Here is a 23,984-nt window from a genome sequence, read left to right as displayed (position 1 = left end):
GATTACAAATTACTAAGAAGATAAATAATATTGGAATCACAAAATGAACCCTATTATCCAATCATTCATTTAGCTATCCAACTAGTTTTCTATAGTGAACAAGGAAATTAATGGAATCATTATTACAATTTACAAATCAATTTTTCTATTCATAACCTAATATTCAATGATTTGTAACAATTCCCCTTACAATAAAAAATTTGCTCACTAATATTGTAAAAAATGGATGGCCAATTCACCAATTTATAATCTCATATTCATTTATTTTTTTATCGGTTTCATTCGGTTTGGTTTGGACCGGTTTTTAGCCGGTCCCAACATACCTCAGTCCAAAACCAATCCAAAAAGGATCGGTTTGGTTCGGTTCGAATTTTGAGTGAAGGCATACCCGAGGAATACACACTAGGTAGCACGTAGAGATAGTTTATCAAGACTAAGATGAAGGTTGTGAATGAACATGCACAACCAAACACCCATGGTGGTAAACCAAACAAGGACGAGTTGGAGAAAACCATAAAAAAAGGGAGATAGTTTGTTAAGGACAACAAATGGCATGCCATTAATCAAATACATGCAGTCAGAACAACACCATTCCAATAAATCTTGAGAACATGCATGTAAAACATAATAGATCGAGCAACTTCCAGCAAATGCTAGTTTTTCCTCAAGACACGCCATTCTACTGAGGAGTATATATGTAATTATGTATAACTAGTTTGATGTGTAATCCCATGAATAAAGCAAAATTCAATTATTTCTCGATGAGTATAATTAAGAGCACTGTCTGAGCGGAAAATTTTGATGACACACTGAACTGAGTCTTTATTTCATTACAAATTGTTTAAAAAAAGACTCAAACTCTGATCGATATAACAAAATTGTTCTAGAGTAATCATCAACAAAGGTAACAAAGTCGAAAAATCATAACAGACTCTTGACGAACGTATACCATAAACATTAGATGAACTAAAGAAAATAAAGAGGAATTTTGAGAGACATTAGAAGAAGGGAACGGAGTATGATAATGCTTTCCAAGTTTACACGCCTCACACTCAAGTCAAGAGATATGCTTGCAGCTGGGAACCATACGTTGAAGCTTGGGGAGAGAAAGATGTCCCAGTGAATAATTCCGCTAGAGAGGGGAAGACGCACTGAAGCAGTAGAAGCAAAGGTAGGAGCAAAGTCTTCGAAGTAATCAGGAGCATCCTTCTCATGCTGTCTACAGTTGTCTTCCTTGTTTGGAGTTTCTGAAAAACACAAGTAGGATAAAAATTTATTGAATGATTTACTCAACTGACTAACAGACATAAGACTTGATGGCAAGATTCAATAACTTGGTCGAAAGTTGCAATTTCGACTAAGATATCTCGGATTCGCAACAAATCCCAACTTCGATACCATCTTGTAGTGGTTTCGACTAGGTTTTGATAAATTTCAACTATTTCACATGTTTCAACTTGAACCTGGTTGAACCACCTATGTAAATTCACCTATCCCGTTGAAACTTGTCTGCTTCGACCACCTGGTCTGGAATTGGTATCGAACCAGGTTTGATACTTATTTATGCCAAATACCATTGAAGCAACCATTTACTTATGATATTATTCATAATAAGCAAATACCCCTTATTTAAACCCAATAAAAATAGTTAAAAATTCAAGTTCCGAAAAGATAAAATGTCAACCCCTCAAGTTAAGGAAAAAAAATGGATTTTTTTGTTGTAGGAGCAATTGTCAACTATCAAATGTTGGGGTTCATCTAAAATCTGAAAATTTTATAAACCTTATCATGGTAAAACATTGCTAAAAACAAAAAGAGTAGGAAAATATTCTTTTGTTTTAATATCCATAAATTTATTCTCATCCGTGGCAATTTTAAATAGCATTCGCACACACAAAATAAGGTTTGACCAAAACATAACTTTGTGAATGTAACTCAGATTTAAAAAATTTTGGATTTGTTGGAAAGCTGGTTTTTAACAATGTTTTACCATGATAGGACTTATGGAATTTTCAAATTTAAGAAAAAAACTCCAACATTTGAAAGTTGAAAATCACCCGTACAACCTAAAATTCAAGTTTTGTTTCCGAATTGGGGGTTGATTTTTTATTATTTTGGAATTTAAAATTTTAATTATTTTTTTGGATTAAAAAATGGTGTATTTGCTTATTTATCAATAATATCTTAAGTAAATAGAATAACAAATATAAATCATTACATAATGGTATTTGGCATAAATCAGTGCCAAACCATGTTCAACCACCATCAAACTTGGGTCAACACCACAAGTACCATTTTGAGTGTTTTTTTTTTTAATCTAATTCATGAACTGGGTTTAAAATGTAAAAGACAAACAATGCACACAAAAGCAAGGCCAAAAAACACTTTTTGGGCCTCGAGACCAAGGTTTCTAGTTGGCAAAAAAAAAGAAAGTGTTTCGACTGTTTCAGGCTTTCAGCCCATATCTCACTTACGGGCTTGGTTGAAACTGGCCTCGAGATTGAGGTGTCAATCTTTGCTTGAGGGTATGTGAGGAATATGAAGAACAAATTTCAGTGTAGGAAAGGAAGACAAAGTGACACAACTAGAGGCAGATACCTGAGTAGACAAGCCATCGACAAGTATGACTCTAGCGGGTTGGTTAATTTTCTGAAGTGAAGAAAGTACATGTAAGTCAATATGCCTAGAACCATGCCCGTAACCCAATTCAATTCACGAGGTTTTGTAAATCCACTAGTCAAACACACACGAAATACGTGCCGGATAATCATTAGAATCATCATACCTTGCTAGCCATCGATTAACTGATTGGATTAACCCACCAAAGTTAGCTTTAGTCATTATGTATTTAACAGAGGCAAAAGCCTCGGTAACGGTTGAATGCTGGATTATTTCTTTTTTCGGGAATTTTAGACCAAGCTACTGATAAACTTTCATTTTCAGCTAGTCCAGTGCTAACTCTTAGATATATTTCTTGCTGGAAATATCCCTGATCCCATTGATAACGAGTGGGCCCAACTAATTCAATCGGGGTACTAGTTATACGAGAAGCGACACTAGAGTAAGTGACCCATGTGTTGATGTTATTAGCCGGGAAGTACTGTACATATTTCCCAGCTCTGGGAACAAAATTTTTTGTGTGGAAGAAGAAGCAAGAGGAGCACCAATACCTGAATTAGTGATGGTAGCAGTGGATGTAGAGGCAGATGTCTCAAATATGTTGAAGACGCTTATGTAATTGATTGAGTTCATTGCATAAAGGAGAAATAAACTGACGACTTCCAGTGTTAGAAGCTTGATTGGTGTCCAGGGATGATGCCACAATTGAATTTTGATCAAATGTAAGAGTAGTAGTAGTAACAAGCAATTGTTGAGCACGCTTAGGTTTACCATGGTCCAACATGTATCAACTATCAACAATGTGATTCATCTTACCACATGGACTACACTAATGCACACCTTGATCCAGTGGCTGTCCTCTGCCTCGACCACCGCCATGCCCTTGGCCTCCCCATGAACTGCGAATTCTTCTAGAGAAACCAGTTCCACGGCCACAACCCCACTATTTGAATCAAGTGCTGTATTATTTCTAGATGAGGTCGAGTAAGATTTGGTGAAGGAGAGAGATGATGCACTAGATCCAACAAAATGCCTAATTTGTAGATGGTATCTTCTTGCTAGCAAGAATTTAGCTTTTCATTAGTTGAAGGCCAAAGTCTTATCTAGATAAAAATTTTGCAACTAAGAACTTAGCACGTTGAGAGTTAAGGATTCCAATATCTGTAGAGAGAGGGTTAAGGACTCCAATATCTATAGAGGGAGGTTGGTACACATTGAGTTATTCCTACATGCCTTTCAAGGCACCATAGTAGTCACAATGGATTTGCCACTCTGCTTGAAGGAGAACTTTTCAAATAAGTCATATACCCTAGACATGTTCTTATCCTAAGAATAGGTTTTTTTTTTGCAGTCATCCTAGTCCCAGACACCCTTAGTTGTGGTATAAAACATTACATTGGAAGCCACAGAAGGCTCTATACTGTTCCAATGCCAACAAAGTACTCTAATGTCCATTCTGTGATGCAGATAAGTCACTTAATGAACTTATTTTATTACAAATAAGCCTTAGGTTGGGTTATGTATGTGTTGGGCCGTTGATCTCATGGGTTTTTTTTTTTTTTTTTTTTTTTTTTTGTAATGGGCCACTAAAATATGGGTAGAAAGTAGGAAAACGGGATTTAATTCATTAGTTTAGTTAGGGTCCTGTTATGAGTCTACTTCCTTTGTTATTTCAGTTTCCTAGTCAGTTTAGGTTTCCTAATTAGTTAAGGATTGGGTTAGGCCTTTCTTTTTTAGTGTTTTGAGTCAGTTTTGAGTCTTTTATATAAGTTTGTAAGGGGCTACAACATTGAACACGAATTTATTAATAAAAAAAGAAAAGATGGCTTATGCTGTTGTGCTGTGGGATGCAGTTGGGTGAGATGCCTAAACCTGGGGGGTGAGATGCCCATTCACTAGTTCTTCTTCCCCCTTCTGAACCCTTCATCGAATTCTCTCTTTTCTTATTTTCCTTTTATTTGTTTGCTGTGTGAGAGTGTTTGAGAGCTAGAATCAAGCCTATTGGAGGACATCTTCTCTATTCAGCCATAATTTCAGATCCTGCCTGGGATTAGGATCACTTGTGATTCTAGTTCTACATTTTTCTGGATACTCAACAACGTTGTAGCATGGGGTGGCTTAGTCAGATTTTGCCTAGCAGTGATATACACTCTAATAGCCTGTGCCCAGATCAATTTATTGGATGCATCTTTGAGTTGACAGTTGTGATCTGGATGTTGAAGGAGTCCACAGGGGGTTTGGAATCACCTATTATAGATTAGGAATACTAGATACACTCAATAAAAAATCCAGCAGTCAGTATGTATCAAATAGCGAGTCCTATTCATCCAAAAAAAAAAAAAAAAAAGTCCTGAAGAGAATGTATATGAACAATACCAGTGGCAGATGTCTTCTGATAGGTCTTCATCAATGGGCAGATACAGTTAGTACATAAGGAAGAACAACCCCACAATATAAAAGACACCTAATGAAGAAATATGATCCAGCAGTAATAAGATAAGAATCTGAAATATAAACCCAAAATTTTGGGTAGTTTTAGAAATCAGGAAATCAGGGTGTCAGATGGACATAAAACCACAATCGAGTTGACCTTTCAGATGGTCCAATAAGGCAATAATACCCCAAAGGATGAAACAGATCTCAAGCAATTTCAGAATCTATTCTGCCCAGAAAAACCAGAAAAACAGGGTATGCCAGTATGGGAGATTTTTTATTAGACAATGTCAAAGTCTTGTCAGCCTCACACTTGGGTCGAAGGACCTAAAAGGAGGCCTTCAAGGCCCTAAAATTGAAGCAGTTCTAATGGACAAATATGAAGTAATTTCAGATACAAATTCTGTCCAAAATTCCGGGAAAATAGGGTACCGCAGGTCATATAAAATCAATAAATTTCTTCAAGAAATTGCAAACCTTATTGGAGAAAGCACCACTGACTTTTTGCTGCAGAAGATCATCTTCAGACTTCAAATAATTAATAAAGGAAAGTGGATTCATTGTCCATGGTACTCTCCGCAAGAGGGGGGGGGGGAGTGGGTAATATATGCAGGGGAAACTTTGGCATATTAAAGATTCAATATTTTCATGAAGATTCAAACTAAGGTTACATATAGCAGATATCTGCAAGCCAGAAAGTAAAGGCCTGAAGGGACTTTACCAGGATGAAAGAGAGTAGGAACTGGTTAACAAGGCCCTGATACCATGTGAGAATATACTAACCTTGAAAATCAGTACCTCCAAGAGGAGCAACCAGCACCTGAGAGAACTAAATACATCTAATAACAGTAAAAGTAAAATAACAAAAGACCAACTTACAACTCAACACTATCCCACAGTACACAGTACCACACTATACCACGGTACACTGTACAACAATATGCAAAGTCGGGTGTTGGTGGTTCATATGGAAACCATGAGGGGGGTTGTGACATTGGCCTTTTTAGGCCCTATTGGCGTAGTGGGATTCTAAGACAGAGTTGAAGGCAATTATTCAGGGTATGGAGCTGTCTTTGGATATTTTGGTTGAAGGGATATTATAGTAGAACAAGACTCAGCTGTTGTTATTCATTGGCTTCAGTCTCATGTGGGGGGACCTTGCCATTGCTTATGTCATATTAAGTGGGCCAGGGCTCTTGCTATGTGGGAAATTTTTCTTTCTCTTGGAGGATAAGGTCTGGAAATTATGAGATGATTTGGCAAAGGGTGTTGTGTGTAGACTGTCTTTCTATATTTAATCTCCTGTCTTGTAGTCCTTGTGTGAGATTGTTGGCCTTTTGGCTTTGTTGTTGTTGTATACTATGCCCTAGTCTCACTTTTTTCTTCTTCTGTCATAAAAATCTGGGTGAGGGAGGGAGGATGTATACTGCCCCTGAAAGGTAAAACATCCCAGAAACTATGAAGGTTGAAATACAGCAGCAAGAAGGTAAGAATCAATTATATGTTGAAGACAAATAAGTTGTGCTTATAGGCAATACCTTAAAGTCCTCTTTTTCACGTCAATCCTTTTTTGTTTTATTCTTTTTTTTTTTTTTTGTTGGATAGAGCTATTGCTGAATTTTTCGATGATTGTGTAAATGGTGATTTCATAAATCACATATGGATTCATTCGGCATTAGGAGATACCTTAAGGTCCCAGTTTTCTATGTCAGTTGACTCAGTTCTTTGTTTCATTCTTCTTTCTTTATCTTTTTTGTTGGATAGATCTATTTGATGTATTCTTTCATAATGCGTAAATGGTGATGTATTTATGCAGCCGTTTTGGCGATTTATTTTCTTTCTCATTACTAATGTAAGATGTTAGTTTTATATTTACTGGTTATGTTTGACCTGAATCGAGACTTTGCTAAACTTCTGTAATCTTGTAAGGAGGACTTCTTCTGAGCTCCTGACTTTACGTGATTCAAAGACTAGGAAGGTATGTTGTTTCAGTATTTTACTTTCTTTTCCTGTAAATGCAAATTGCAATTCATTTTTGATAAACAACGTCATTTACTGGAAAAAATAAAGTGGGTACAAACACTAGATGGACCAGGCCAAACAAGGCCGGAAAGGAACTTTTTTTTTCATGACAAGGTTCCATTGGTTTCCACATAAAAGAAGTGGAAAATAAATTTTTTTCCCTGTAGAATAGGTTTTGTCAGAGTTTGTTTTGACATAAAATGCCAAAAATGACTTCGAGAAACAATAAAATTTTCATTGAAAGAAACAGTGCCTTAGCAAAGGAAAATGTTTTAGGCTATGTTGGTAGCCAAGAAAAGAAAAGAAAATATTCAAAAATTTTTGAATTTGAGGAGAGAGAGAGACAAAAAATCATTGTGTAATCATTCTCTTTTGTCTTATTATGTCTTTTGTACTTTTTTCTTTTCTTTTCTTGGCTACCAAACATAGCCTTAGTGATATGAGAAGAAAGTTACAGACTCCAAACAACCAAGGCCCATTACAATGTAAGGCTGAAAGCACACACAAATACATACCCAATGCATCAGGTATAAGAATAAATCACAGTCTGTATTCTGGAATTGGGACAAAATTACATTGACATCACCTCTACCTATGAACAGCTTCCTTAGCCTTGGTGCCCTAACAACTGTGGTATTACCTTTGATGCGACCCTGGGGTTGGAAACCCTCTATGGGTTTGCTAATGGACCCGCTTAAGTGTTAGATAACTCAATTCAAAAGCACTAGTGCCAAAACAGTAACTATTTTGAGTTTTATAAGAGCAATGTCAGACTTGTAAATAAACAGAAATTTACAATAGAATGACAGTGTTGTAATTTCGTTGGAAGTTTAACTTAGAAGAGAAGTTGGGGAAAGGGGTAAACTTGGAATTGGTAAACTTGGAATAGAAACTAATGTAAGGACAAAGTAGCATTGAGGGACTTTAGAAGGGTATAATGTGGAAGTCCGAAAGAAAGGTTAAAATATTACTCATGATCGAAGAGCCTTCTTCAACCTTGGACAGGAACACACAGAGGGAAAAAAAAAACCCAGCAGTAGTGAGACTCGAGTCTGGTGGAAGATCTCAGTCAATATGCCACCATTCGACTTAAATTTCAGGTGAGGGAAGGTACTCCAATACTCTACCAAATGCAGTGTTAGCTTCAATATCCAACAATTGAGAGTGATAAATGTCTGAAAATTTTCTGGGAGGAGTGAACTGTACTAGTGGTGGAGATGAGTTCAGATCTCTCTAACCACCACTTGAGTTAGTCTCAAACTGGACAGGGTGAGTCGGACAGGTCGACTCGCCCAAGGGTAAGAGACAAGTTCCCGAAGGATGGGACACAGCCATACAGATGAGTTTAACCGATTCTTCTAAATCCTAAAATACCATTAGAAACAGAGTATGGAAGGGAGAAGGGATGAAAAGAGAGGGAAGATGAGGTATCAAAGAAGTGAGAAGGAGAGAATTGGTCGCACAACTGCAATTGTACCATCCTGATAATGTAAATCATTAAAACTTTCATTACAAAATCTGAATCCCAATTGTTGGGTACAGCCAAGTATATAAAGGAAAAACAATCCTTAATCCTATTCTTACCTTGAAAGTGAAACAAACTTTGACTTTTAACTCTAAAACAGAAATAAAGACGAACTCAAACTCTTCTTGCTGTTAACGAACCTAATATATGATAAAGACAAATAAAATAAAATAAAAATTTATGCATATCTCCAATTATTCCTATGCCTAGCTGCATCAACCTTGGGCTAGACAGAAAAATAAGGAACGGTACTCCAGTTCAACTGCCCTGATTTCCACAATATGAATTGAACCAGAGAATGGGAAACCAGATAGGAGGCTACTTCAATTTAAATGTGTTGACTGGTGGTCAAGTATGGTTTTTAGTTGATACTGGAGATGGTCTTAGTTGTAAGTCTTGTTTTCTGAATGTGAATTTGGCCGCAGTTTCGCTACTGGCAATAGGCCTAGTACTAAACTGTTTCATAGGATCTTTTTTATTTTAGGATGTAGCCTTTTTGGCACATTTTATTTGCTTTTGTCCAACATGGGTCTTACAATTTGGATTTTAACAAGATTCAAGCACAAGACTCTCCTACTGTAGCATGGGCTTGACCACCCCATGGTCCCCATGTGACAGGTGCTATTGTGTGTAAAGTATATGTAGATGCAAACACATGCATAATGTTACGTTTCCAGAATCCTGCAACCAAACCAAGGAAAGAAAGAAAAGAGAAGAAGAAAGAAAGAAGACTGAAGAGAGGAGAGGTGAGAGGCGAGCATATCACTCCCAAAAGAGGGGAACTAACCTGCGATCAGACCGGAATAGTCTGCCGCAGGTTAGATCTTTGATATATATATATATTTGAAAAATAGGACAGGTACAGAACTATCCCAGTAACCTGCGATAGTCAACCCTAATACAAAATAGCCAAAATACCCTTCTTACGCCTAAAACTTAACACATAATTTGTACATTGAGAGTTTGACCAGAATTTCGGTCTGAAATATCTACAGTTATTAAAATGATCATCACAATCTACTAAGACTTTGATAGCAACTGGTAAAATATCATTTACAATTTAGGGCTCATGTTGGGCCTGAATCCTTTGTCAGTAGCTATGTTTGAAGAACTATTCATATGCAAGGAAAGATCTTTTGGTGGATGTTGTTCCATGGAACCTCAAAATTTTGGCCGCCGCTGGTTTCAGTTAATGGTTTTGAGGTCCAACTAGCCAAATAGGTCTCGGAACTTCTAGGAAACCTTATTTTAGTCCCTCTAAACATTATCGGAACCCTTAGATTGAAAAGAAATACCTAAAATGGTAGTTTTGCTTTGGATCCTAGGTTTGTAGCGTACGTTGTACGTTGTTGTATACATTTTCTAAGATGGCCTATTCTACACAATTTTGTACTAGAACACACATAATTCAATTAAAACAATGAAATATGCATTAGGAATGAATAGACACAAAATTATAAACCATTTCATAATTATCAATTTTTTTTTTTTTTTTTTGGATGAGTAAATAAATTCATTACCAAAAGGAAGAAGCCAAAAAGCACTAGCCCAAGAGGGAAAAAACATCAAAGGGCAGAGGGCCCAACTAGATAAAAAGGAACATCAAGGGTGGAAATGATGGAGGGAGGGAGACTCCAGGAAACAACAACGAGCTTGTTCCTTGGGGAGTTACAGACCATGTGATGCCGGAGACAACTAAGTTTGGAGCTAACATAAAAGAAGATGGCATTCCAAATATTTCAAAAGAAAGAGAATAGGAAGTCCATCTTCAGAGATTTCGCTCCATCCAAATGTGGTTGATGGCGGCAGCAAAGGCAAGCTTCCGGACTGTAACATAGCCTGAGCACACTCTTTCTTTTGGATGAGGCAGAAAAATGTGTGATTGATGCCCAAAATTTGGCTAGGGTTCAGGAAGAAACTTTTGATGGCAAAAATAATGTCGGTGCGAATTATATGCCAATAAGAGGAGAAGAATCCATGCTGAATCCATCAGGACCTGAGGCTTTATTAGATTTGTGGGAGAGGATGACAACCATGATCTCATCAACATAAGGGATGGCTTAGAGAGAAGGGAGAAGGTGATCTGGAACAAATTTGTTGAGGAGATCGGGAGGAAAGGGGGAGAGGAGGAAGAGGAGGCACGGTGAATGAGGCTGTTGAAGGAGGAGACAACTTTAGATTTGATTTCGATGGGGGAGACAAGCTCAATCCCAGCATTAGAGATGAGCTTGGGAATGGAGTGGCAATGGTACGAGCTTTTTAAGGGATCGGTGGAAGTAGGTAGAGTTGGAGCGCCGAGCTCAAGCCATTTGATTTGAGATTTTTGACAGAGGAAGCTTTCTTCTTGGGCTAAAAGAGAAGAAAGATCCGAAGCTATCAATTTTTCCTCTTCGACAAGGGAGGAGTTTAGAAGGTCAAGCTACAACCTAGCTTGGATGTTGTTAAGCTTCTCTTGCAGAACTCTATAATAGATGTTTCCAAGGGCGGTGGAATTTCAAATTTTGAGGGCAGCTTTAATGTTCTTGAGCTTCTTGGCAAAGGCAATAAGGGGGGGGGGGAAGAGGAGACAAGAATCAGGATGACCTAAGAGTCTCTAACCAGGGGGGAGAAACTCGTGGTGGAGGGACCACATATCAAAAAATTTGAAAGGCTTGGGGCTGAAGGAGACGAGGGGCTAAACATAGAGGGAGATGGGAGAGGCCCAAAATACCAGAGGTCGAAACAAACATGAGAAGAGGAGCAATGGTTGAGCTAGGTTTTATTGACGACCACTCTATCATGCTTGCAGGCCACACCGTTTGAACCGCTTTGCTTGTTATGCCATGTGAGCTTGGATCCATACCATCTAAGGTCATTCATGCCAATGTCATCAACGCAATCACTGAAGGAGTCAACAAAAGGAGGATCAATAGGGGACCCTCCAATTTTCTCGTGCAGCCTGGACCAAATTGAAATCTCTCTCGATGCCCCAAAGGGAAGAGGCAATAGAGGGGTGAAGGAGCGGATGTCAGCCCAAAGAGAGTCTCTTAGCGGAAACCACAGAGAAGAAGGAAGGAGGGGAACCAGTGGGAGAACTACTTAGGGAGAGGAGGCAATGGAGGAGACATGGAGTATAAGAGGATTCCAAAGACTCCAAATGCGACCATTAGGGGATTGGTCATAGTTAGAGATGAAAGACCAAGAGGGAGCTATGGAATGCGAGGGGCATTAACTTTTGGGACCCTGGTTTCAAGGTGACAACACAGGTCAACTTTGGAGGATTTGAGGCGAGAGCAGATCACAACATGCTTGGGAGAGAAATTGAGACCTCTGACATTCCAGATGGTCTAAGGGATCATCTAGAATGGGAGGGGGTAATGAGAGCTCAGAAGACTAGTAGGGGACTTGGCAGAAGAGGAGGGGGGCTTTGCCTTGGGCCTGTGATGATATTCTTTGAGAGGGGAGGGCTGAGGAGTTTTGGAGAGCTTTTCTGCCCCTTTGGCCAAGGAGTAGGATTTGGTGGGCTTAATCTTCCTCGGAGGGAAAATAGTGGGAGCATCAGAAATAGGGGGGATAGCGTGGGGGGGTTCTATGGTGACCAGAATTGACTGGCGGAGGCAAGGGAGAAGGGGGGAGTGAAGGGGGCTGAAGGAAGCAGGGGTATTGGGGAGGCCAGTTGAACCAATAGCACGGTTAGGCAAATGAGTAGTTTCAGAGGGAGGAGGTGGGGATCAGGGGAACCATCGGATAGGCCTTCACAAAAGGAGAAGTGCCTGGTTGAGTCGTAGCAGAGTTGCCACTGGTGGAGCCATTAGAAGTAGCATCTTCAGAGGCTGGCAGAAGGCCATCAATAGGAAATTGCAAGGCTGGCAAAGAGCCAAGGAGGTGAGATGTTGAAATGGAGCTGAGGCCTTCAAGGCAGGTGGCTAGTAGTAGGAGAGGGAGCGGAGGTAGTCATAGCAATTAGGCTTGGCAGGGGGCAACACCAAAAGTACAGATGGTAATGGTTTAACCAACACTCCAATAATAACATCTACAAAGGTTGGTGGAAAACCAGTAGTAGCAGGAATTGGCGAGGCTGGCAAAGAGCCAGGGGCAAAAGGGGATGACGAGTTGTAGCTGACGCCTTCGAAGGCAGCTATAGTCATGGTAAGAGGGCTTGGCAGGGGGCTAGTAGCAAAAGGAGAGGTAGCAGTCATGGCAAGAAGTCTTGGCGGGGGGGAGGGCAGAGGCCAAGTGGACCAAGATAGTGTCTTCAGTGGAGATGGGAGCCTACGTAGACCTGCAGGAAGCAGAAACCGGCAGAGCAGAGAGGGGGCAAGAGGCGTTCAGGGCTAGGACAGGCGGAGCAAGGGAGGATGGTGCGATGGGAGAATCTCACAGGCGTCGTGTGAAGGAAACGAGATATCAGGAATATGGATTAGGTTAGGAGAAGGTAAGTGACTGCCCATGGCATTTGATGGGCTGGAGTGGAGGGAGTGGGTTGGGTTAGGTGGACAAGATTGGAGGAGGTTTGATGGATTGGCGTGAAGTGAGGGCAAGTAGAATGGGCCAAAAGAGTGGGCCGAATGGATTGATGGGAGTGGATTAAGTTATACATGGTTTATTACAAACTTTATAAAGAGTGAAGAATACGAGCTACATCTAGACAGTTCTGCCTATCAGAATCTTGCATGTCCCAGTGGGACTACAGAGAATAGAATTCCCCCCTGATGTCGTCACCTCTGCGACCAAATGCCCCTTCCTTCTCCAGCGGTCCCTATCGCCAGCAACCCCCTCTTTTCCTCCGATATCCCTTGTCCCCTCTCCGATGACATCCTACCTTCCTCCTCTCCTACGGCTCTCGCTCCTCAGCCCCTCTCCTTTGACCCTTCCTTACCTGAGAACCGCTCCTGGGTTTCGGTTGTCTCCAGCTCTCCCCCCTCCAACCCTACTCCCCCTTCCTCTTTCCCATCCACCTCCGGCCATACCCTTTATTATTTTCCTCCGGCTACCCTGAACTCCTCTCCCATTAAACTATGCCAGCCTAGCTTTCTGGACTTAGAAATTGCTAAATGGAAGAATTGTGTTGTTGGGACCTTCCTGGGAAGTCGCCTCCCCCTTCTCCATCGTTAAGTCTTCTCTTATGAAACAATGGAAACCAGTTTGCTCCTTATCCATGAATATGCTTGACAATGGGACGTTTATTTTTAACTTTTCCGCTGACTCTGACAAGGCAGTGGCCATTGATGGAGGTCCATGGTACGTTGGGAAGAAGCCGATTTTCCTTTGGCAATGGGATGTGCTTACCTCTTTTAATAGATCTGAACCTACCTCTATCCCATTATGGGTGGCCTTCCCTAACCCCCCCCTCCACTTCTGGTGTATCGATGGGTTTAGTCTTGTTGGTTCCCTCATCGACAAACCTCTGTATTCAGACAAGCGAACCAAAGCGATGGATAGACTATCATTCGCGAGAATCTACATTGAAGTTCAAGCTGATCAAATTCTCCCTAACTCCATCTTCATTCGGTATGCTAATGGTCACTCACTCATTCACTCAGGAGGTCTGATATGATTGGGTTCCCCCTTCTTGCTCGTTCGGCAAGTGCTTTGGGCACAAAACATCACATTGTGAAAAGCATCCTTCTGTGCATGTTGCCTCTGATGCTCAAGCAACCTCTGATGTTCAAGTCGCCTCTATTGCCCAAGATACCACCTTCAGAAATTTTCCGATCAACGTTCTCTCGCAAGATGCTGCCTTCAAGCTTCACACCTAAAAAAAAAATTATCACAAGAAAAAAAGAAATTGGATTTCCCCGCCTTCGGATTCTGTTTCGATGACCCTTCCAGCGAAGGAAGACACCGCTGTGACCTTTGGTCCTTCGTCAATCTCTTTATCTACTGGTCCTAACCCCTTCTCGATTCTTGAGAGGGCTGACATGGATCTGGATTTGGATCTGGCTTCTGATGGCGATCTTTCAACCCTGCAAGCTCCTGCTATTCCCACAGTTCTTCTATTAACGGAATTTTCCCCTCCTCTTAGCCAAGCTGGTACTGCTCCAACATCCGATCCCCTTCCCTTTAGCCATTCCTCGCTGCCGCCTCTACTGCCAAGCCCTTCTGTTGTTGATCCTTGCGAGTTAAATCAACCTTTGAACTCAAACCCTCATTCCATGTCATCTACTCTGCCTTATCCCACATTTCTAAACCAAACCGCCTCTGAACCACCATTTATTCCCCTGAACCAATTTCTTCCGGTTCATCTTCTTAATCAATTCTCCAAATACCCGATGGACCATCCTCTTTACCCAGGAAATCTGTACAACCCGACCCATCCTCTTAAAAATCCTGCCCCACCCATCTCTAAACCCGACCCGCCTATCTCTTTTCTTCCTAATCCGACTCCCCTTCCTCCTTCGCCCTTCTATGGAACTCTTGGTTTTCCTGTTGGTCACGACACCGTGCCTACCCTGTCTCACCCTTCGACTGCAAGTGCCTTCACCGTCACCGCCGCTATTACTAGCTCCTCCACTTGCCGGCTCCCTTGCATACAACCAAGGCCGTCAAGCACCAATCCTTCCTCGGCCGCCGCCGACCAAGTTCCTGCTACCATCCATGTCTCTTATGCCGCTTAGGACTCTGCACCTGCCCTTAGTTTCTGCTATCGTCCAAGCCTCTGCTGCCGCAATTGACTTTGATACTGCCCAAGCCTCCACCGCCGATGCTTCCCATGTCTCCAATTCTGCTATATGCCCCCTGCCTTGGCTTCTCTGATCGTGGGTGGTGTCCCTCAAACCTTCCTTTGGCCTCGGAAGGCCCCACGACCCTCTCCTTCATCCTGCAAGCATGTTCCTCTCCTCGGTTGGCCTCGGAAGGCCCTTCCTCTATCTGCAGCAGGCCTTCGGAATTCTCTAATCCGTTGGCTCACTTTGGAAAGGCTGTTGTTTCCGCTTTGCTTCTACACTCGGTCTCATCCTCTCCGAAGAATCGTCTCCCCTCCCTGCTCCCGAGAGCCGCAACTTGGTAATACTTGCTCTCGTCAGAGCTCCCCAGGAAAGCTTCATCGACAATTCAGTACTGATCAGACCTGCTCAAAAGAAACTTCGTGAATTGGATGCTAATGCCCTGCCTTGTTCTTCCCAAACAGTACTGTCTAACCCTTTGGCTTTGGCTCCTTCTGTAAGCCAATCCACCTCCTCCCACAAAACCAGCCATCAACCAAACTCCATCCGTAAAAACTCTAGCTTGACCTCCACCCTCAACATTACCCAGAAAAAGAACACCAAAAAAACCTCCACATCTTCAGCCAAAACCACTTCTAACACCTATGCTTCCCCTGTCATTGGATACAACCGTCGGCCCCCTTCCTCCATTGGCCCCATCATCCCAAATACCCCTCGAAGCTTGTCCAAGCGATTGTTACCCATCTCCCTTTGGTCGGATCTGATTTCCCTTGCCTCTTCTGTGGGCTCTAGACCCTGGGGTATTGTAGGAGATTTCAATGTTATCCGATACAATCATGAAAAGCTCGGAGGAAACCCCATTGATCCTCAGGCTGTTGATTCTTTTAATGACTGAATTGATGATCTCAACCTCGTTGACCTCAGATTATCGGGTGTCAAACTCACTTCGATAACAGAAGAGTTGGCACTAATAGAGTGGCATGCAAGCTTGACAGGACCCTTGTTAATGAAGCATGTTTAGATGCTTTCCTCTCTTCTCATACCTGTTTCGGTCTTCCTGGGATCTCTGACCATAGCCCCATCTCTATCCATGTCCTTCACTTTCGATCCTTCGGCCTTAAACCTTTCAAATTCTTCGACATGTGGACCTCCCACCCTGATTTCCATCTTCTGGAACAATGTGCCTGGAATATTCCCACCCCCCGTTCCTTATCCCCCCTCCTTGCTTTTGCCAAGAAGCTTTAGAACGTCAAATCCACCTTAAAGCTTTGGAACTCCTCCACCTTTGGGAATATCTTTTGCCAGGTTTCTGTGAGTCGGGAAATCCTCCTCTCCATCCAATCCACGCTTCATCTTGGTCTCCTCAACCCCATCCTAGCTGAGGAAGAAAAAGTTGCTTCAACCAACCTCACCTTCCTCCTTAATCAGGAAGAGAGTTTCCTTCGCGAGAAATCCTGTGTCAAATGGCTTGATCTGGGTGACTCCAATTCGGCCTATTTTCATCGCTCTCTCAGAGCGAGGAACAATGCCAACACCATCCCTAAGCTCATTTCCTCTGGGATTGAGCTCTTCTCCCCCGATCTCATCAAGTCTGAGGCAGTCTCTCACTTCCAAAGCCTTTTCAACCCCCCTCCTTCCCCTCCCCCCTCCATCCCTTCCAACCTTATCAACAAGTTTGTCCCTGCTGACCTCCTTCCTTATCTCCAGTCCATTCTCAGCGAGGATGAAATTTCTCACTGCCATTCTCTCCCATTAGGTTAACAAGGCCCCTGTCCCAATGGCTTCAGTATGGGCTTCTTCTCGGCCTGTTGGAATATCATTCGTAATGGCAGTGAGGGTCTAGGTATCCACATCCTTGTTGCCTTGTTGCAAGTTAAGTAATTTATGGAACATTACCTTCTCATAATTAAGAGGAACAAATTTCTCACTCAGGATCTGTTTCATGACCTTCTAGTTGGTAATGGGTCCAAGTCTTCTGACAAACCTTGCATGCAAGACATCATCCCAACATGAACATGCATACGTAATAAACTTGGTGAGGATGAGTTCACATTTCTTCTCGTCCGGAAGAGACTTATAAGCAAAAATTCTCTCCACTTTGGTAAGCTAGTAAAGAAATTCTTCAGGTCCCTTTTCACCACTGAACTTTGGAACCTCAACTTTGATGCCATAATCTCTGTCAGAAAATTTTCGGGTAACATTCTGGGGTATAAATGGATCACATTGCTGCCTATGAGGTGTATCTTCGATCCGTAAGGTATTGAACTGAGGAGGAAGTGTAGAGGATCCTTCTTCAGCTCGCTTGTCGGACCTCTTCATAAAAGCAGTCATCTCTTCCATAAACTTGTCAAACTTAGCTTCAGGCCTCTCAAGCCTAGCATCAGTACTCTGTTGATTCTCACGCAGTACCCGTTGACCCTCAGCTAACTCACGATAGAATTTTTGTAGCTTGGCATTGGTGACATGACCCGGCATGGTTAAGAAATTGTAGGAAATTTGCTCTGATACCACTTGATGCGGATCTAGATTCCAAAGACTGCTTAGGGCCCACAAGAATGACAAATATTTCAATCTGGGCAAACCAGTGGCAATATTGTAATTTCTGGTACAATTTAGGAGCCTTTTAGAGTGAAATAAGTGACTGAGGATTTAACATGAATTAAATCCAAAGAGAAGGATCAGTTCTGGAAATAAAAATAGTAGTGGGGCTAAACTGAACTAAAAAAAAATCAGAATGAGGGTTATTTTGGGATTATCAGAGAATAGGGTTCAAGTGTAAATAGGAAGAAGTATCATCTTCTACCTTAGGACATGATGGAGAACAAGGCCAGCGGTAACCCAAAACTTGTTGGTTATCGATTCTCAGCCACAAGCTCAAGCTGAATCTTCACAAGAAGTCGCAGCAGCAAATCTGCTTCCATTCCAGCACCAGCAAACCTCGGCAGACCAAGATCAATGGTGCTTCAAAACCTGCAACTGGGCTTGGCGATGGCAGAACTAAGATCCAGGTCTGGTTTGGATTCTTCATAGCAACACCAAGCATCGGAGGAGATGCTTTTGGATTTGTGTTGCCTAGACACAAGCTACCTTTGACCCAAATCTTAGGGTCACTCGATGGGAGAATAAACTCCAGTGAAGCTCCCTTTCTGTTCTGGTAGGTATCGCCCAGAACAGGTATGGACGGAATAAATCAGAACATTAATAAAGAGGAGGAAGAAGAAATAAAGAAGAAGTAGAAGAATGGAAGGGAAGAGAAGAGAGAACCTCAGAGGGGGAGGAAGGGGAATTCGACAGCCATGGGTCACACCCAAAAAAATATTCTTTAACCAAGTTTTATTTCTCCAAAAATCTGAATTCTCTTCCAATACATGGCTATATAAAGAGAACTAAATCATAAAATTGGAAGTTAACTAAAATGGAAACTTACCTAATTGGCAACTAAGAATAAAAATTCAATATCCTACTAATTTGACCACACCCTACACTAATAATGAAGGAAACAAATCAAATATTAAATTATCCCAAATCTACCCACCTCCAACTGCATCATCCAGTCTATGCGGTTGTGGGGTCAGTATGGGCCCGTGGGACTTTTCGGCCTGGATGCCCGTCGTTAAAAAAAAAAAAAAAAAAAAAAAAAAAAAAAAAAAAAAAAAAAAAACTAAGACTATTGTGAAATACTTGAGAAAATGAAGATTTCTAAATAGGTTGAACTATTGAAGGACACTTCAGCTACTTTTCTTTGATTGGTTATTTTTTGGTTGTGCCCTGATTATTCTATTAAAGAACATCTACCATAATCTTTGTTCCATTACTATGTTGATTGAATCCATTCTGGCATTCATGAGACAGGGCCAGATTCGCCAGACTGTGGTTCTTCTGGATGAAGAAGATTGTCCTTCTTTCGACACTACACAACAAAAAGATCAACCAATTGGACGGTGAATTAAGTCTTTCAATACTCCCTTTGTTTCTTTTCCTACTCAGCTGCACAAATATCTATTAGAGTTGGCAAATGATTTGATAAGTGGCCCTTTTTCAGGGTGAAGGATAAACAAATTTACTACCCTTCCAGGTACTACACCATGTCTTTGTTCTGAAAATTATGCAGAATATGATCACCAAAAGCTACCAATTTCTTGGGTTTTAACTGGCATGCTCTTGTAAGTTATAACCATGTACTTATATGTCAATACAGAAATGATCCAGAATCTGTTGAACTTTGTTACTCAGACATCTATTGCCTTGCTCCTGAAGCTTTTCTGTCGTCAACTGTTATGAACTTTTACATTCGGTGAGTTCTTTTCAATTATTAAGATTTATTTACAACGCCTCACATGTTATTTTTCTTATCCTGCTTATTTCTTATTTTTTATTTATTTTATGAAGCAAAGGAGTCTATTAAGATAGAGCTACGATGTGTATTAATGTACCAAGAGGATATTTAACCAACTATAATTGTCTGGGGCTGGGCAAAAATTGAATTTCAAAAGCAAGAAACCAAAAATCATGGATCCTTTACTAATTCTTAGTCCATTTTCTATTAATTGGGACTCTCATTTCATCTTATTTTATCTTTTATTTACGTTTTTATGCATTTTCTGTCACTATAACTGCTCCCCTCAGTATTATATCACCTCCCCCATCCAATAAGTGAATTATATATTGAAGAGAGGAGAAGGTCAAAGTCAGAATAGATTATGTTTTGTTGTGAGCATTGAAGCTGGCATTGACAGGTTCTCTCTTTCTATGTGCTGTGCTGACATGGTAAATCCGGACAGTTCTATCTGATAAAGGACCTTCTTGGTCACCACATATGAAGTGATAGGGTTCTTGTCATCTTCTGTATGTGGACATTTTTCGTCCAAATAATAACCATTAAGTTCTCTTTCAGTTCTTCAAATAAAGGGAACAATTGGTTCTCCCTTTGCCACTATGTGCTATTAGTCTGGGACATTCCACATGAAAAGAGGCTAACCTGGTGAAACATTTAGGGCCATTTTGGCTACCATCAGCTGTCATCTGTTGAAAAGTGTAATCAAAGGGGCTTGAGAGAGGGAGAGGAGGGACAGTTTTTCAGTGGGTGACTGGCTCGGCTACATTTATATATATATATATATATATATATAGTATGCATTGGTGCAAGTTTTATCTTGAATGGCTGGTGCAGCTTCCATTGATAAGCACTTTCTTGGATTATTGTGCTAGATATCTACAGAGGCCGGTGTCCCCAACAGGTAGACCAAGGGGTGATTATCATTTTTTCAATACATATTTCTACAAGAAGCTTAAGGAAGCTGTATCATACAAGGTAATTTTCTGTGTTTAAATTTTGATGATACTGCAAGAGGACGGGCAATGGTAATGCTCCATTGCAACCTGGTGGCGGGGTTCGAGTCGGTAAACAGCCTCTTCGCGAAGCGGGGGTAAGGCTGTATACATGGCGGGAGCCTTGTGCACTGGGTACACCTTTAACTTTTTGATGATACTGCTATACACACCAAGCAACATCTTGGTTCAGGCATGCAACTATGCCGATAATGGACTAGGTATCCAAGTTGGGAAGCATTATTCTAATTATTTTTCTAATTTGCAGGAAGTATCTACCAAATTCTGATTTAATCATTGGAATGTCTAGAAAGTAAGAAGCTTGACATTGATTGGGCCTAAATTTGCTCTTCGTTATTCCTCTTCTGAACAAAGGAATATGAAACTAGGCCAATTTGACTTTCATTAGATTCATTAAATATTACCAGTTGTACAGTGGTGGTCTTAAATAAGTGTATTTGCATTCACACATTCAGTCAAATTCTGTTAATTTGGAATTTTAGGGCATTTTAAGGACATTGGTTTTTTAACCCTAAGGGGGTAGCCGAGTTGGCAAGGGACCTTCGCCTCAGGAAGCGTGTGGTTCTGAGTTTGACTCCTCTTACCTCCTTGGGGCCACTCACACGGTGGTGTTTAGTACTTTCCACTATTTTCCGTGAAAGTTGAATGGTTCTCATTCAACCCCGGTATGACCCGATCCATGCGGTTGTGGGGTCTATATGGGCCCGTGGGGCTAGTCAGGCCAAAGGTTTGAATACTCGTAGTTAGCACAAACACACACACACACACACACACACACACACACACACACACAAAAAAAAAAAAAAAGACATTGGTTTTAGGAAAGTCTTGCTTGTTATAATTTCTTTTCTGTTTTAATTGTAGAAGAGTGAGAAGGATGCATTCATGAAGTTCAGGAGGTGGTGGAAAGGTGTCAATATTTTTCAGAAGGCATACATACTTCTGCCAATACATGAAAAGTAAGTTGTTTCAAATTATCTGCAAACTTGGGATTGAATGCATGATTAATATTTAAAACCAAAGCTTAAAGACTAAAATACAATACAAGGCGGAAACAAGGGGGAATGAAAAGCATTTTGATGTAAATTTAATTGAAAATGTATTTCATTTGTCTACTAATGCTGTTAGGTTTTAAAGGTTAATAGTTTAACATATTTTGGGCATTATTCTTGGTGAAGTGGTATTCCCTTTTCTTCTGGGATTAATTATGACGCTGAATTTACATCAAACTGTTTTCATGAGCCTCCTCTTAGAAATGTAGAAATGTATGATAATCATTTCAAGGGTTGTGGAAGAGTTGTTTTAAAACTTTAATAAATGGCATATATTTCAGGAATTGATGTTTTCCTAGGCTGCCTATAATGGTTAGAAGTTAGAATATGGTTTCTGTTGCACTTCTACCATTTCTCTCCCTCCAAATCCTCTTCCCCCTCATTTTTGTTTCTTATCTCATTTCAGAAATGAATGCCAGTCGACTCTATTCTTGACCATTTTTTCTGGTTTCTGATGGAATCAGTCAGCATTGGAGCTTGGCAATTATTTGTAACCTGGACAAGGATGATGACTTGGGACAGATTATACTCCATTTGGATTCATTGGGATATCACAATAGTTATGAAATTTTTGAGGACATTAGAAGGTGAGACAGTGGAAGCACTTTCTTGCAGTGCATTTATGAGATTATTTCATTTCCTATGGACTAAATGATATTAGTAAAGTTAAAAGCTTCTAATGTTTTCTTTCAATTTTATTGGTTTTTATGTGCTTGAACGTCATATTTGATTTTGGCAATACATGTGGTGTTACTTTTCTATAAAATATCTATGAGGAGTTATTAAACTATTTTTTTGGGGGGTTGGGGGGTGGGTGGGACCATCTTGTTGTTTGACCTTGGTATATTATGGATGTGCTAGCATGAGAGTATTAAGGTGACTTTAAAGTGTACAGCTCAGTTCTATTGTGCCTTCTCATGTTCTATAACCAAGGAAAAAAAAAAAAAAAAAAAAAAGAAAAAATAGAAAAAAAGAAAAAAAAAAAATTTGTTAGCATGAAGCCGCAGGTTCGAGTTTGTGAGTGGCCACTTCATAGAAAAGTGCTGGAGTTTAGGTCCATCTACAGTCCAACCCTCCAGGATCCTGTCAAAAGCAGGATCATACCCTTTCGTGTTCATTTATAATACTTGTAAATTTGGGAATCATATTCTCCATTCCACTTGTGCTTCATTGGTATAAAGAATAAATTTATGTACTTAATGATTTTCAGCTTTTTAAAAGAAGAATGGAAATACCTAAGAGAAGAAGTTGCAGCTTCGGACCCGTCCATTGGAGACAGAGTGCATAGAAACCTCCGAAATAGAATCGATGGGAGAAAAATCACGGTAGGAAGATGTTTGACATGTGCCTCAAGTTTAATGACTTTTCTTGCCAGAAATGTTTTCTTAGCTGTTATATTCTTAGCTTATCTTTTTTCCCCACTTTTGCGAATGCTGTACTTGACATGTTTTTACATTGTGTATTTTCTTTACTTCTTGTCTAGCTACCAAGTCACATTTCTGGCTTACCAATGCAGGAAATTGAAGTCTTATACTCCTGGTACAATCATGATTTCATATTATATCCCTGATTTTAATTTAGTTTCTTTTCATGTGGCTTTGTCACAATAATAGCATTGATTTTCATTCAGAGGTACCACAGACTGGTACACAAGAGTTGAGGTTTCGGCCCTGGATGAAACCGAGATATCTTTGTTTTCTATAGAAACCTGTGATTTTTCTGAGCCAATCGAAACCTAGATTTCAAGGCTTAGAAAATGGTTTTTGACCCTTTTTTTTTTGTGATTTTACTGTTTTTACACCTATTCCATGAGTTTCATAAAAAAAAAACACCCAAAATGGTCCTTGTGGTCTGGACCCATATGCTAGTCTACGTTGATAGCTATTGTACACTAGACCTATTACCACTCACTACCATATGGGGTTTCTTGGCGAGCTGAGTACGAGCTCCAAATGCAGCACATCCCATGACATATTTTTTTCCCAATACGTGATATACAATGGCTTTTGATGGGCAAAGCAGTAATTTCACTCAATTTTTAATTTTCAATTCGCCCTTCTTCTGAAGAACACAAGTCTGAATACCTCCATCGACACCGGCATCCCATGTCGCAATGGAACCAACTGCAACCCTCCCTGCCACTGTGAACCATTGAAGGGAATCTGTGGGTTGCCGAGATTCCTTCTGGTGGAGTTCTCCTGTGTGTTTGATTACCTTGGCCCTTATAGTTGATGTCGGGTCTCCGGCGGATCTAAGCCAGTTTGTCCCATTCTTTTTTTTTTGGATGAATAAATAATTCATTACCGAAGAAAAGAAAAACTAAATACAAGGGGTGAAGAG

The 23,984-nt window shown here is 40.6% G+C and overlaps 1 protein-coding gene across 4 annotated transcripts in view; it reads left to right on the top strand.

Annotated features, from left to right (window-relative positions):
• Positions 1–23,984, top strand: part of LOC122079159 (ubiquitin-like-specific protease 1D) — a 47,418-nt gene that overhangs the window by 12,476 nt on the left and 10,958 nt on the right. For 2 of the 4 annotated variants that reach the window (XM_042645416.1, XM_042645417.1), the window contains exons 5-12: positions 6,982–7,030; positions 19,096–19,184; positions 19,286–19,318; positions 19,442–19,537; positions 20,452–20,554; positions 21,457–21,551; positions 22,109–22,231; positions 22,855–22,969. In XM_042645416.1, the coding sequence (XP_042501350.1) occupies positions 6,982–7,030; positions 19,096–19,184; positions 19,286–19,318; positions 19,442–19,537; positions 20,452–20,554; positions 21,457–21,551; positions 22,109–22,231; positions 22,855–22,969 (703 nt within the window). Of the gene's footprint in view, positions 1–6,981; positions 7,031–19,095; positions 19,185–19,285; positions 19,319–19,441; positions 19,538–20,451; positions 20,555–21,456; positions 21,552–22,108; positions 22,232–22,854; positions 22,970–23,127; positions 23,184–23,984 lie in introns of all 4 variants that reach the window. The other 2 variants (XM_042645418.1, XM_042645419.1) reach the window with 2 other exon arrangements.

Source organism: Macadamia integrifolia, chromosome 5 (genome assembly GCF_013358625.1).
Source record: "Macadamia integrifolia cultivar HAES 741 chromosome 5, SCU_Mint_v3, whole genome shotgun sequence".
Lineage (NCBI taxonomy): Eukaryota > Viridiplantae > Streptophyta > Magnoliopsida > Proteales > Proteaceae > Macadamia > Macadamia integrifolia.
Note: the sequence above shows the minus strand (reverse complement) of the source record. Positions and strands in the feature narration are given on the sequence as shown.